This window comes from Oncorhynchus masou, chromosome 12 (assembly GCF_036934945.1).
Source record: "Oncorhynchus masou masou isolate Uvic2021 chromosome 12, UVic_Omas_1.1, whole genome shotgun sequence".
NCBI lineage: Eukaryota > Metazoa > Chordata > Actinopteri > Salmoniformes > Salmonidae > Oncorhynchus > Oncorhynchus masou.
Genome location: NC_088223.1, coordinates 77,391,575 through 77,407,191, shown reverse-complemented (window position 1 = coordinate 77,407,191; position 15,617 = coordinate 77,391,575). Strand labels below are relative to the sequence as shown.

The following is a 15,617-nucleotide window of genomic DNA, read 5'->3' as shown; positions in this document are numbered from 1 at the left end:
TAGCTATATTTCATGGTATTATTTTTTTTACTTTTCACTTCCGCCTTCTCAAACAAAACACCCGGAGGGATGCTATGTTAGCTAGCTGGCTGTCTAACACTAGAACTTTTCCAAGTCAAGATAAGCTTTCGGTTTTATTAATTTATTGCCACGGGTGTAACTGCTAAACTGCCTTCTGACTGTACTGCATGAATGTAGAGGGTTTACTAATGTGTTAGTTTTATTAGCTAAGTAGACTATGACGTTAGATAATATGGTGACAATAATGTAGGCTGTGTTGCGCTTAGCGGTTATGATATGAAGGTTTGGATTGTAAAGTTTTTTTGGGACCTGGTCACAGACAGCTGATGTGTTGTGCACTGAAGTCCACAGGCAGAGGGAAAGGTGAGGAGAAGGAGAGCGCGTAGATGCAAAAAGGAATTACAACGAGCAAAGTGATCATTCTGTTTGTATGTGGCTGCTATGAAAGTAAACTGTGTTTGCATTCCACTGATTGTGTTGAAAAACATTCCATATTTTCAAGCATCATGTTATGGGCATCTTTGTAATCGTTAGGGACTAGGGAGTTTTTCAGGATCAAAAAGAAACAGAATGGACCTAAGCACATGCAAAATCCTAAGAAAACCAGGTTCAGTCTGCTTTCTACCAGACACAGATGAATTTCCCATTCAGCAGGAAAATAAACTGGCCTAGTTAGAATTCAGTTCAATCTACTTGAAAATCTATAGCCAAGACCTGAAAATGGCTGTCTCGCAATGATCAACAACCAATTTGACAGAGCTTGAAGAATTTTGAAAATAATAATAATGTGTGAATATTGTACAACCCAGGTGTACAAAGCTCTAAGAGACTTACCCAGAAAGACTCACAGCTGTAATCCCTGCCAAAGGTGTTTCAACAAAGTACTGAATTAGGGGGTGGAATACCGCTGTAAATAAGATCTGCATTTCATTTTCAATACATTTGGGAAAAATGTAAAAACATGCTTTCACTTTGTCATTATGGGATGTTGTGAGTAGATGTGCGAGATTTTAAATCCATTTTGAATTCAGGCTGTTACACAACAAAATGTGGAATAAGTCAAGGGGTATGAATACTTCTTGAAGGCACTGTATGAATGGTATATCAGCAGGGTGTGAATGAAATCCTCAAACAAAAACACACACACCAGCAATCTCTCTCGCCCTCTCACACACTATATTACACAATGAAGTGGCTGGGTACTCTCTGGTTGGGGGAACTCCCAAGTCAGGGCCCTCTTTTCTCACAGTAATGGTTTACATTCCACACAGGGATGCAAAGCCGGAAAAGACCAAAGCAGAGGGGGGATTATCAGACAGTAAATTGACATCCACAGGAAGCTGTGGCATAAACAACTCGACGACAAGGAAGTGGGCTACACAAAACACCACAACTGAGACAAAAACCTTTAAAGTGGTCCTCTGTGATAGATGAGAAATGCATCAGACCACAATTGAGCCCAGATCCACCCAACAACCGCAACCTTACCCGAACCTCATATGGGGAAGCAATTGGTGCCTTTGTGGGAGGCAAGTTATTTTTTGGGTGCCCCAAAGCTAAAGACAGCAACGCCAGAATGAAATGGCTTCCGCATGCAGAAATGAACACACCTCCAGAGGGATATATAGAGAGAGAAGGAAGGACGGAGAGAGAGATACTCACCTGGGCATAGTCCCTCTCTATGGCAGCTTTCTTCTGACTGAATGTCCTACAAGGAGTAAAGGTAGAACCACAGAATGATATACAACATAATTAATAAACTGGAAAAAGAGACTGAATGGACACTACAGGACTATATAAATTAGACAAAGCATGAAACATTTAGTAGGGCTGACCCCATTTCATCAACTGGTCGATTGTTTGGTCGATAGGCTGTTGGTCGACCGGGATATCTTTAGTCGAGCAGTTACAATTTATGTTACCAACTAGACATTAAAAACTGTAACATCTTATGCTTCATGGAGTCGTGGCTGAATGATGACATTATCAACATACAGCTGGCTGGTTATACACTGTATCGGCAGGATAGAACAGCGGCGTCTGGTAAGACAAGGAGTGGCGGACTCCGCAAATATGTAAACAACAGCTTGTGCACGATATCTAAGGAAGTCTCAAGGTTTTGCTCGCCTGAGGGAGAGTATCTCACGATAAGCTGTAGATCACAATATCTACCTAGAGAGTTAAAATGTATTTTTTTTGTAGCCATCTACATACCACCACAGACCGATGCTGGCACTAAGACCGCACTCAATGAGCTGTATTCCGCCAGAAGCAAACAGGAAAACGCTCATCCTGGAGGCGGTGCTTCTAGTGGTGCTTCTAGTGGCCCGGGGACTTTAATCAGTTTTACCTAATTTCTACCATCTTAAATGTGCAACCAGAGGGGGGGGGAAATACTCCACACAGAGACATGTACAAAGCTCGCCCCCCATTTGGCAAATCTTACCTTAATTCTATCCTCCTGACTCCTGAACACAAGCAAAAAATAAAGCTGGAAGCAGATGTTAAGCTACAGGACTGTTCGGCTAGCACAGAGTGGAAAATTTTCCGGGATTTCCTATGGCATTGAGAAGTACACCACTTCAATCATTGGCTTCCATCAGTAAGTGCATTCATGATGTCGTTCCCACAGTGACCGTGCATACCCCAACCAGAAGCCATGGATTACAGGCAACACCCGCACTGAGCTAATGGATAGAGCTGCCGCTTTCAAGTAGTGGGACTCTAACCCAGAAGGTTATTAGAAATCCCGCTATGCCTTCCAACGAACCAAGAACGAATTGTACTACACCGGCTCCGATGCTCGTTGGATGTGGCAGGGCCTGCAAACTATTACAGACTACAAAGGGAAGCATAGCCGAGAGTTGCCCAGTGACACGAGCCTACCAGACGAAATAAACTACTTCTATGCTTGCTTCGAGGGAAATAACACTGAAACATGCATGAGAGCACCAACTGTTCCAGACGACTGTGAGATCAAGCTCTCCACAGCCGATGTGAGTAAGACCTTTAAACAGGTCAACATTCACAGGGCCGCAGAGCCAGACGGATTACCAGGACGTGTACTGCGAGCTTGCGCTGACCAACTGGAAAGTGTCTTCACTGACATTTTCAACTTCTCCCTGTCAGAGTCTGTAATACCAACATGTTTCAAGCAGACCACAATAGTCCCTGTGCCCAAGAACACTAGGGTAACCTGTCTAAATTAACACCGACCCATAGCACTCACGTTTGTAGCCAGTGCTTTGAAAGGCTGGTCATGGCTCACAACACCATTATGCCAGAAACCCTAGACCTACTCCAATTTGCATACTGCCCTAAAAGATCCACAGATGATGCAATCTCTACTGCACTCCACACTGCCCTTTCCCACCTGGACAAAAGGAACACCTAAGTGAGAAAGGTATTCATTGACTACACCTCAGCGTTCAACATTAGTGCCCTCAAAGCTCATCAATAAGTTAAGGATCCTGGGACTAAACGCCTCCCTCTGCAACTGGATACTGGACTTCCCGACGGGCCGACTCCAGGTGGTTAAGGTAGGTAACAACACATTCGCCACGCTGATCCTCAACACAGGGGCCCCTCAGGGGTCCGTGCTCAGTCCCCTCCTGTACTCCCTGTTCACTCATGACTGCAAGGCCAGGCCAGGTTGAGAGCTTCAAGATTCTTGGTGTCCACATCACCAACAAACTATCATGGTACAAGCACACCTAGACAATTGTGAAGAGGGCACAACAAAACCTATTCCCCCTCAGGAGACTGAAAAGATTTGGCATGGGTCCTCAGATCCTCAAAAGGTTCTACAGCTGCACCATTGAGAGCATCTTGACTGGTTGCATCACTGCCTGGTATGAGAACATCTTGGCCTCCGACCGCAAGGCACTACAGAGGGTAGTGCGTACGGCCCAGTACACCACTGGGCCAAGCTTCCTCCCATCCAGGACCTCTATACCAGGCGGTGTCAGAAGAAGGTCCTAAAAATTTTCAAAGATTCCAGCCACCCTAGTCATAGACTGTTCTCTCTGCCACAGCACGGCAAGCGGTACCAGAGAGCCAAGTATAGGTCCAAGAGGCTTCTAAACAGCTTCTACACCAAGTCATAAGACTCCTGAAAAGCTAATCAAATAGCAACCCAGATTATTTGCATTGACCCCCCCTTTACACTGATGCTACTCTTATTATCTCTGTCACTTTAACTCTACCTACATGTACACATTACCTCAATTAACCGGTGCCCCGCACATTGACGCTGTACCGGTTCCCCCTGTATATAGTCTCTCTATTGTTATTTTACAGCTGCTCTTTAACTACTTGTTACTTTTATTTCTTATTCATATTTTTTAAACTGCATTGTTGGTTACGGGCTTGTAAGTAAGCATTTCAATGTAAGGTCTACAACTGTTGTATTTGGCGCATGTGATTAAAACTATTATTTTTTATTATTTTCATGGCGCACAAGACACCAGTCTGATTCACGCCTGTCTCAGTGGACTAATCCATTGCGGGCGCCACGGGGATGGCACAACCCATCACTCCTAAGGCATTTGATAATAAAAATGTATATGGTTATATTATGTCAAAAATAATGATGCAACACTAATCAATCTCATTATTTTATAACAAATGCCCAATCGGCACCTATCCCTATGTTGCTATGTGCATAATAGCAAAGTTAATCAGTATAGTGGGATTGAGAACAATGCGGTGGAGGCAGCAGCAGAGACAAAAAAAACTGCCTTTGCCTGAGCCTTGTTGTCTAAGAAAATTGAGAGAGGAGAGAGTATTGCTTACACTGTTGCAAATTGCCAGAAAAAATATTGTAATATAACAACGACTGTTTGACACACACAATACTCACGCAACACTTGCTCCTATACCCTCCTTTTTCTAGATCCCCAGTAGTTTCCACAACTAAGTCAAATGACCGCCACAGATCTGACTTCCTCTTTCCTTCCTGAGTAGCCAGTAAACATTCACCCGTTTCGAGTTTATTTTTCATGTCCTCCACATCCATTTTGCTGTTATAACCAATGATGTGATTATGATAGGCTATAGGTGAGGTCCTATTGTTCATATGCATATGATGCTCACGCATTTCATGTAAAGAGAGCTAGGGTTGAAGGAATAGGGAATGTTTGTCAAACAAATGAGGGATTTCGGTAACAGAACAAAACTTTATAGTCAGAAACGGCTGTAAATGGCTGTAATGTTACAACTTCAGCATGGACAGTGCAATAAACACTGCTATGTGTTTAAACAGAACGAGACAACGTGCCCCAGTCACACACTGTCCTTTTTAATAACAGTTTGACCATCGGGTTCTTTGAGTAATTTCTGTGTCTTAATTATGTAATCAAACAGTATGCTTAAAGCATCAGACAAAGCTCAGCGCATATGTAGTTGATTTTATTCTGTCTATATAAGGAAAAAGAAGGTTAAACAGGACTCAGTCAACCAATATTTTTTTTGTCGGGGACAGCCCTAAGATTCAACAGCCAATGATATGCTAGGCATCATACATTATGTATCAGACTGATATCTAGGGAGTTGTGGCTTGTTGGATAGCATGTCAGATTATAAACCTGACAAATTGTTTGATTGAGATCAAAATAGTAGTAGTGGTGCAAATAAGCAGCATAGACACGCTGTAGTATTTGAGCTCACGTGCATCATGTTTCCAATGATCATCTTTGAGATGTTTCTACAACTTTGGAGTCCACCTGTGGTAAATTCAATTGATTGGACATTATTTGGAAAGGCACACACCTGTCTATATTAGTTCCCACTGTTGAAAGTGCATGTTTGGGTAAAAACCAAGCAATGAGGTCGAAGGAATTGTCCGTAGAGCCCGGAGAGAGGATTGTGTCGAGGCACAGATTGGGGAAAGGTACCAAAAAAGGCCTCCATCATTCTTAAATGGAAGAAGTTTAGAACCACCAAGACTCTTCCTAGAGCTGGCTGCCTGGCCAAAAGGGGGAGGAGGGCCTAAGTCAGGGAGGTGACCAAGAACCCGATGGTCACTGACAGTTCCTCTGTCGAGATGGAAGGTTCTCCCAGAAGGACAACCATCTCCGCAGCCCTCCACCAATCAGGCCTTTGTGGTAGAGTGGTCAGGCAGAAGCCACTCCTCAGTAAAAGGCACAACAGCCCACTTGGAGTTTGCCAAAACGGCACCTAATGGACACTCAAACCACGAGAAACAAGATCATCAGGTCTGATGAAACCAAGTTTTAACTATTTGGCCTGAATGCCAAGTGTCACGCCTGGAGGAAACCTGGCACCATCCCTACGGTGAAGCATGGAGGTGGCAGCATCATGATGCTGTGGGAATGTTTTACAGCGGCAGGTACTGGAAGACTAATCAGGATCGAGGGAAAGATGAACAGAGCAAAGTACAGAGAGCTCCTTGACGAAAACATGCTCCAGAGGTTCACCTTCCAACAGGACAATGACCCTAAGCACACAGCCAAGACAACGCAGGAGTGGCTTTGGGACAAGTTTCTGAATGTCATTGTGTGGCCCAGCCAGTGCTCGGACATGAAACCCGATTGAACATCTCTGGAGAGACCTGAAAATAGCTGTGCAGCGACGTTCCCCATCCAACCTAACAGAGCTTGAGAGGATCTGCAGAGAGGAATGGGATAAACTCCCCAAATACAGGTGTGCCAAGCTTGTAGTGTCATATCCAAGAAGACTCAAGGCTGTAATTGCTGCCAAAGGTGATTCAACAAAGTACTGAGTAAAGGGTCTGAATACTTATGTAAAATGTAATCGTTTTTTATTTTGAATAAATTTGAAAAAATTCCTAAACACCTGTTTTTGCTTTGTCATTATAGGGTATTGTGTGTAGATTGATGAGGAAACATTTCATCCATTTTAGAATAAGGCAGTAACATAAAATTTGGAAAAAGTCAAGGGGTCTGAATACTTTCCGAATGCACCGTACAGGTCCTGGATGACAGGGAGCTCGGCCCCAGTGATATACTGGGCTGCGATCAAGGGTGGTTAATTTGCTATACCAAGTGGCAATGCAGCCAGTCAAGATGCCCTTGATGGTGCAGCTGTATAACTTTGAGGATCCGAGGGCCCATGCCAAATCTTTTCAGCCTCCTGAGGGAAAAGAGTCGCTGCCGTGCCCTCTTCACGATTGTAAGGGTGTGTCGACCAAGTCCTTAGTGATGTGGACGCCAAGGAACTTGAAGCTCTCGACCCGCTCCACAACAGCCCTGTTGATGTGGATGGGGGCATGCTCGTCACTCTTTCTCCTATAGTCCACGATCAGCTTCTTGGTCTTACTAACGTTGAGGGAAAAGTTGACATGTCCAAATAGTCCCTCTCTGTTTCAGTCCGTTTTAATATGTTTGATGTCTAATGAATATGACCCAGGTTGTTGTTTGGAGTCTTTACAGTTCCAGGAGTGAGCAGAGTATGGCACATCTTGTCTCTCACATGTGTAAACAGTACGAGAACCACAGCATCAAATGTAGAAAAATGTACTGAAACTGGGAGGGACTACCTGGATCTGTCCAATAAGAAAATGGATGTGTTTTCCATTACAATACGTTTTAAGTGGCAATTGAACACAACCCAGCCTCCTTGATGCGTCAGACACACAGTCAGACACCCCAGGGCCACAGTCAGTTCCTTTTGATTGATGGGTGAAGTAGGCAAATTGGCTTTGACTAGACTGGTCATGTAGACTGGGCATTTCATTGGAAATTAAAGCTAGAATCCTTAGTTGCTACATCCATTTTGTATTCAGCAAATCCAAACTGACAACAGATCTGGCTTCCCCTCGGGTGATTTGCATCTCCTCTTGGCCTCTTTTACCTTTCCCTCTGCATGGGTCATGTTCATTCGAGCCTAAGTTTTAGTTTTTCCATTGCAAACTGAGTGTTTCTTATTGGAGTCCAAGAAGGCCAGCGTTTCCCAAACTCGATCCTCGGGACCCCAAGGGGTGCACATTTTGTTTTTTGCCCTAACACTACACAGCTGATTCAAAGCTTGATGATTAGTTGATTATTTTAAATCAGCTGTGTAGCACTAGGGCAAAACACTAAATGTGCACCCAGGTGGGGCCCCAGGACAGAGTTTGGGAAACCCCGAAGTAGTCCATCCAATTTTAGTTTGTTTGGTACCTAATGAAGGGAAAGGGGATACCTATTCAGTTGCACAACTAAATGCATTCAACCAAAATGTGTCTTCCGCATTTAACCTAGCCCCTCTGAATCAGAGGTACAGGTGGCTGCCTTAAATCAACATCCTCTTCATTGGCGCAGGCACATTTTTCCATCTTATCTGCTTAGGGATTCGAACCAGCGACCTTTCGGTTTACTGGCCCAACACGCTAGGCTACCGCCGTCACTACGGAACACAACCCTGGGTCGCATTCAATAGGACCAACGTTTTGGAACATTCAGATAGAAATATGCTATGTAGAACAAACATGCCAGTCATGTAGAGCAGTGTTTTCCAACTCCAGTACTCCCAACAGCACACGTTTGTTGTAGCCCCAGAAAAAAAAAACACATGATTGAACTTTAAGGGCTTTATGATTAGTTGACAAGTAAAATCAGGTTTGCTTGTCTGGGGCCACAACAAAAATATGTACTGTTGGGGGATACTGGAGGACCGGAGTTAGGAAACACTGAAAAATCAGACACCAATAGCGTTTGCCGACAGAGCATACTTTACACAGCTTTGCCCAAACTCAGTCCTCGGGATCTCACGGGGTGCACATGTAGTTTGTCCTAACACTACACAGCTGATTCAAAATGTTAAAGCTTGATGATTAGCTGATTATTTGAATCAGCTGTGTAGTGCTATGGCAAAAAACTAAATGTGCATCCCTTGGGGTCCCAAAAAACAATTTTGGGAAACCCTGACTTAGCACCTCTGTTCAGAGTGCCAACTGTAATTTGCAAACCGATTCTACATGTAGAATTGCGCGAAAATGACGTCGGTCTGACACCCACCAGCGAGAATGTGGTCCCTAAAGAAAAACACACGACGCTGAATGAACGGCAGATTGACATTTGGTGCTGTGTGTCTGCTCCCTTAGGAATCACATCGGCTCTATTATTGGAATTTCTATCTGCAACGTTTGACAACTGAACTTGGCCCTGCTCTCACTCTTCTTCCCTATACTATATCACTGCCTGTCCCTATCATTCTCCAACTATCAATATTTTTTTATTCTGGTAACCAAAATTCACATTTGGAGGATTCCAAGATTTCCTTACTATTCCATCCTGATTCCAGGAATCTTCCAACCAGGAAGATTCCAAAGTTAATTTATTATCCAAAACCAATTTGCCTCCAAGAGCGACTGGCTGTAGAGCTCTGATTCGTTTGATCTTTAGTGATTTTTCATCTCTTTGTCACCCCCCCCCCCCCCCCACCTCACCCAAGCCAAATGACAGGAAGCCAGACCCAAGAGTACTGTCCCCTTCCAAATAAACCCCTGCCCCACAAGGGCACTTCATATCATAGACATTTACAAAGGTTGGGTAGGTTTTACCAATTTGGTAATAGGGGCTCCTCTGATAGGCTAGGTGGAATTGTAGCCATTGATTATACATATCCAAGCCTTTCACAACTACACAAGTGCCTAGGTAGAAGGGGATAGGGGTTGATTTGGAACTGGGGATAGAGAAGCAGCCTCCACTGGCATCCACAGGCTCCCTCCACTCTCCTCCCCTTACCTCAGGTCCTCCAGTAGGTCACACTCTGTCTGATGTTTGATGTGTAGTCTGCTTATCTGCTCAGCGTGAGTGTGTTTCAGCTCCTGGGTAACCTTGACCTGAGAGAGGCAAAACAGTTATATCAGAAGAAGTGGGCAAAACATCCCAATCCAACTCTTGTATTTGGAGCAGAATACAGTCAACTCCTGATAAGAGCACCGCATGTCATATACAGTTGAAGTCAGAAGTTGACATACACCTTAGCCAAATACACTTACTCAATTTTTCACAATTCCTGACATTTAATCCTGGTAAAAATTCATTTTCTTAGGTCAGTTAGGATCACCACTTTATTTTAAGAATGTGAAATGTCAAAATAATAGTAGAGAGAATTATTTATTTCAGCTTTTATTTACGTCATCATATTCCCAGTGGGTCAGAAGTTTACATACACTCAATTAGTATTTGGTAGCATTGCCTTTAAATGGTTTAACCTGGGTCAAATGTTTCGGGTAGCCTTCCACAAGCTTCCCACAATAAATTGGGTGAATTTTGGCCCATTCCTCCTGACAGCACTGGTGTAACTGAGTCAGGTTTGTAGGCCTCCTGGCTCACACACGCTTTTTCAGTTCTGCCCACACATTTTCTATAGGATTGAGATCAGGGCTTTATGATGGCCACTCCAATACCTTGACTTTGTTGTGGCAAAATGGCTTAAGGACAACTTTGGAAGTATGCTTGGGGTCAATCATTGTCGATTTGGAAGACCCATTTGCGACCACGCTTTAACTTCCTGACTGATGTCTTGAGATGTTGCTTCAATATATCCACATAATTTTCCTACCTCATGATGCTATCTATTTTGTGAGGTGAACCACTTCCTCCTGCAGCAAAGCACCCCCACAACATGATGCTGCCACCCCTGGGCTTTACGGTTGGGATGGTGTTCTTTGGCTTGCAAGCCTCTCCCTATTTCCTCCAAACATAACGATGGTCATTATAGCCAAACAGTTCTATTTTTGTTTCATCAGACCAGAGGACATTTCTCCAAAAAGTATGATTTTTTTCCCTTGTGCAGTTGCAAACCGTATTCTGGCTTTTGTATGGCGGTTTTGGAGCAATGGCTTCTTCCTGGCTGAGCGGCCTTTCAGGTTATGTAGATATAGGACTAGTTTTACTGTGGATATAGATCGTTTTGTACCCGTTTCCTCCAGCATCTTCACAAGGTCCTTTTCTGTTGTTCTGGGATTGATTTGCACTTTTCGTACAAAAGTACATTAATCTCTAGGAGACAGAATGCGTCTCCTTCCTGAGTGGTATGACGGCTGCGTGGTCCCATGGTGTTTATACTTGCATACTATTGTTTGTACAGAAGAATGTGGTACCTTCAGGCATATGGAAATTGCTCCCAAGTGCAAACATTATTTTTAACAGTCTTTGGATATCTGCGTGTTCCCGGTTGACAGATTCACAACAATACCAAGCCATTAAATTGATCTAGGTCGTGTTCATTAGGGCACCGCAAAACAAAATTGAGCATATCTTACTGGGAAATGACAACTCCCCTCCCTGTTTCAGAGCATTTTATTTTCTAGTGAACAAGGCCCAGAAGTCAACTATGTACTAATCCAGAGGCAGATGAAGCTGGGTAAAATGCTTCTCTCTGGGGCTGGGTGGAGGAAAGCAGAGTTGCCTCTGTAGACCTCTAATTGGCCCCTGGGTTAGGTAACCCAGTCTCGGGGCAAGTAATTGGGTGTGTGTGTGTTCAACTGGGAAACCATTAGGGCTCAAACTACACTCACTGACCTTATAGGCTACCCTGAGAAGATCATTCTGTAATCATGCATGGTGTTGATCCTCACTTGTCATTCGATCTCAAGTTGATCTGGACCATGCATTGGTTTGTGTGTTGCACCGTAAATTATAATACAGTATTTTGTAGTCGTGATTTGACTCCTATTTCTGAAGTGAAATGGTGAACCACAGCCTACTGTAGTGTATTATACTATTATCATAACACAGCTGATCATTAGGGGAAATATACTACGGTTAAAATTAGAAAGCTATATTCAGGCAACTACAACAAGTCAAGTGGTTGATCTAATAGGCCAAGGTGTTTCTATTTCAGGAATTGACTAATCTGTAGTGATACCACTGACATTTGAATATTCCTCAGCAATTAGTAGGCTAAACGAACCCGGTTTGAGAGAGACATTAATCCATCAACTAGCTAATCATGAATATAACAAAAATGGCATACGTATCATAGTGATACTTGTTTTTTCCCCATTAACCCATTAAGAACGTCATTGTTAAAAATAACAAATCTGGATTTTACAGAATTTGATATCCAGTCCAAGTTCAACTTCAACTGATGGAATTTTAACACAGTATAATTTATTATCCAACCCGCAACAGACTTCGGCGACTTGTCCGATGGTGTGTAATGTTTCTGCAACATGATACCGTAACAGGATTCCCATTACAATAATTGTTTTTGCTGTTCTAGCTACAGTTGTGTTGCTATTTTATTTACACGGGTCCAAATTCAGTCATCCATCACCACTATAGTTTACTACAAATTATCTCCACCAAAAGCAAGACTGTTACAATGTATCCTTGTCAGTTTGTGAGCCAGGCAAAGGCTACAACCTATTTGGAACAGTGAGAAAATGTGTTTTCCTTGAATTGAATACTAGGACATTTCTAAGGCTACTTTAGAACATTGAAAAAAATATAACCGTTTCAAGAAGTAGTCTTCTAACAAAAAAGGTCGTATTTGCGTTTGATAAAAACTATACAACTTTATTCCGACGTAGTGGGCACATATCTTAAAGTTGGACTGCAACAAAGCGTGCATCTTCCAACATTCGTCAAAACATTTGCAGAGGAAAGTAAAAACTAGACAACTCACCTTTCTCGGCGGAGGCTGCATGTTTGAATTTTAACCCCCAAGAAAAATCCGAACAAATATTTGCGTTAATCCGGAAATCCCGTGCAAAACTTTCTGTAATTTAGATACAATCTTAAAACTGCACTGTGAGAATTTAGCTAGTCTGATTCAGGCGGCCATAACGACCAAACTCAACACACCGACGAAGTCCTGTTAAAAATGGACTGCCTCCGCGAACATAAAAGTGAAGTTTGCGATTCAGTGGGGTTTCCGGTGGAGAAGAGAAGAATGGCGACACGCTGAGGAAATGCACGGGATTTTTCATTGGGATTTAATTGCTCTGGGTTGGGATGAAGACTCGCCGTGGGCTATATCTCTCGTGGCAATGTCCTCTTCATAAACATTGGGATTAGTTGGGGATTGGGTGATACAGTACATCTCTCTAACCCCTGCACATCTGTGCGTTTAGGCCTATGCCGTGGCCCTCAGAAATACACCTATTTTATTATTCATTCTCTCTCAATTGTTTCAGATGAATATAGAGATTTATCCCTACCACAGATAAATGACACGTAAAGGCGAAATTCTACATATTTCTAGTAGCCTATCATTCAACATGGTTGACTAAAACAATGTCCAGGTTGTCTTGCGTTGTAGGCCTACTTTTGTGATTAAAGTAGGCAATTGGTCGTTAGCAGTGCACTGAGTTTGATGTGTTTATAATATAAGAGATTCATGGAAGAATGCAATTACATTTGTTAACTGGGCATTTAACAGGGACAGGCTCTTGAACAGCTTATATCCCCATGCAATAAGGCTGATAAATAGCTAACAAAATATCTACCCGACTATCTGAGTTAACCTTTATTTTTGCACACTCACAGGGCCCTACACATTCACACACATTCACAGGGCCCTACACACTCACAGGGCCCTACACATTCACACACATTCACAGGGCCCTACACACTCACAGGGCTCTACACATTCACACACATTCACAGGGCCCTACACACTCACAGGGCCCTACACATTCACACACATTCACAGGGCCCTACACACTCACAGGGCCCTACACACTCACAGGGCCCTACACATTCACAGGGCCCTACACACTCACAGGGCCCTACACATTCACACACATTCACAGGGCCCTACACACTCACAGGGCCCTACACACTCACTGGGCCCTACACACTCACAGGGCCCTGCACACTCACAGGGCCCTACACATTCACACACATTCACTCCATCATCTGCTCACTCACACATAGCATGCACTCACACTACACACGCACACCACTCACAAACAAGCTGCTGCTACTCTTATCACATGTCCTGTTGCCTAGTCACCTTACCCCTATACAGTACATATATACCTCAATCACTCCAGTATCCTTGCACATTATAAATATGGTGTTGGAATTGACCATGTATATAGCATGCTTACTTACTTACATATTGTATCTTCATATTTCTCATGTTTTTTTCTAGTATTACATTGTTATTGATTATTGCATTTTGGGGTTTTAAGTTAGCAAGAAAGACATTTCACTGTTCTTGTGCATATGACATTACAATTAAAACTTGAAACTTGAAACTGAAACTAGACTGGGACCAGAACTTCTGCACAGGCATTTCACACTGAGGAAAAACACACCAGACATTTTTTTCCTCAAGGCCCCCACACCTGTCACGACTTCCGCCGAGGTTGGCTCTCCTGCCTGTTCAGGTGCTCGGCGGTCGTCGTCACCGTCCTACTAGCCACTACCGATCTCTTTTCGTGTATCTGTTGGTTTTGTCTGATTGGTTTCACCTGTGTGTTGTTTAGTTAATTAGTGTCTGTATATGTAGTAGGTTGTCCCGCCCTTGTTTCGTGCGGGATTGTTATTTGTGTATTCATGTCAGTCGGTGTATCTTGTGTTCATATTCTCCGGTTTGTCTTTATCCTGTGTTGGATTGTTCACCCTGTGTGTGTTGGGATGACAGTGTTTCTTGTTCACCGGAGAATAAACTGTCATATCGCTATCTGCTCTCTGCGCCTGATTCCACCCACCTTGATTAGACGTGACAACACCAGCCCATTCTTAGCAAAATAATGATATTTCGGCGCTAAAACCCTCATTTAGACAGGCCCACTGGGCTAAAGATAAACCAGCTAATTTCCCCTAATTGTCCTATGGCCAGAAGACCTGGGCCCGTATCCATAAAGCATCTCAGCGTAGGAGTGCTGAACTAGGATCAGCACCCCATCTGTCCATATAGTCGTAATCATTATGAGCTAAAATACTAAATTGATCCTAGATCTGCATTTCTACTCTGAGACAATTGTGGATATGGTCCCTTTAAATACTATTTAAGGTATTTGAATTACTTTCAAAGTCATTTGGAATTAAGTGTTTGAATATTTTTTTATTTGAAAACACAAGTAGTTAAGTATTGAAAAGTATTGGCATGTATTTGAAACTCCCATGCATTTGAACCATGTTTGTTTGGTATTTGAAATAATGTATTTGAAATATAAATAAGTATTTTCAAATACTTTCAAATAGTAGGCTATTTAAAGGAAATTATTTGAACATACTTTCACATACACTGTACATCCAATAGGAGTAGTTGATTCGGGCCACATCATTTGAAAATACTCAGATACACAGAAAATAATTATTTAAATAACAAATAGTCAAATGCACATATTTGAACCCAGGTCTGATGGCCGTCTCTGACCTTAATTGATCAAATCTCCGTGGAAGAGGTGGCTGTCACCCTTACACAAAAGGTGTTATGACTTAAAGGTTGAGAAATTACTTAAAACAGCTGATTTGGGCAATTTAAAACATACTGGCATACCCCCTTTCAATAACATTTCTCCACTGATGCATAGCTGATGTTGGAAATCGGAAGTGTAGTCTACGTCTTATCCTCTGACTGATTGCTTTGTTGCAATTTTTAGAGGCCATTAATGTTCCTTTAAGATGAATTTGGTCGGAGGACACAAATTTAACACAAGTAAAAGC

General features: G+C 42.8%; 1 protein-coding gene across 1 annotated transcript in view; it reads right to left on the bottom strand.

The window, feature by feature from the left end:
• Window positions 1-12,832, bottom strand: part of LOC135550847 (F-BAR and double SH3 domains protein 2-like) — a 54,322-nt gene extending 41,490 nt beyond the window's left edge. Inside the window, exons 1-3 of the mRNA XM_064982010.1 lie at window positions 12,622-12,832; window positions 9,729-9,826; window positions 1,684-1,729 (exon numbers count right to left, since the gene is read on the bottom strand). Of these exons, the coding sequence (XP_064838082.1) occupies window positions 1,684-1,729; window positions 9,729-9,826; window positions 12,622-12,642 (165 nt within the window). The 5' untranslated portion in view covers window positions 12,643-12,832. The remainder of the gene's footprint in view (window positions 1-1,683; window positions 1,730-9,728; window positions 9,827-12,621) is intronic.
• Between the last annotated feature and the right edge of the window lie 2,785 nt (window positions 12,833-15,617).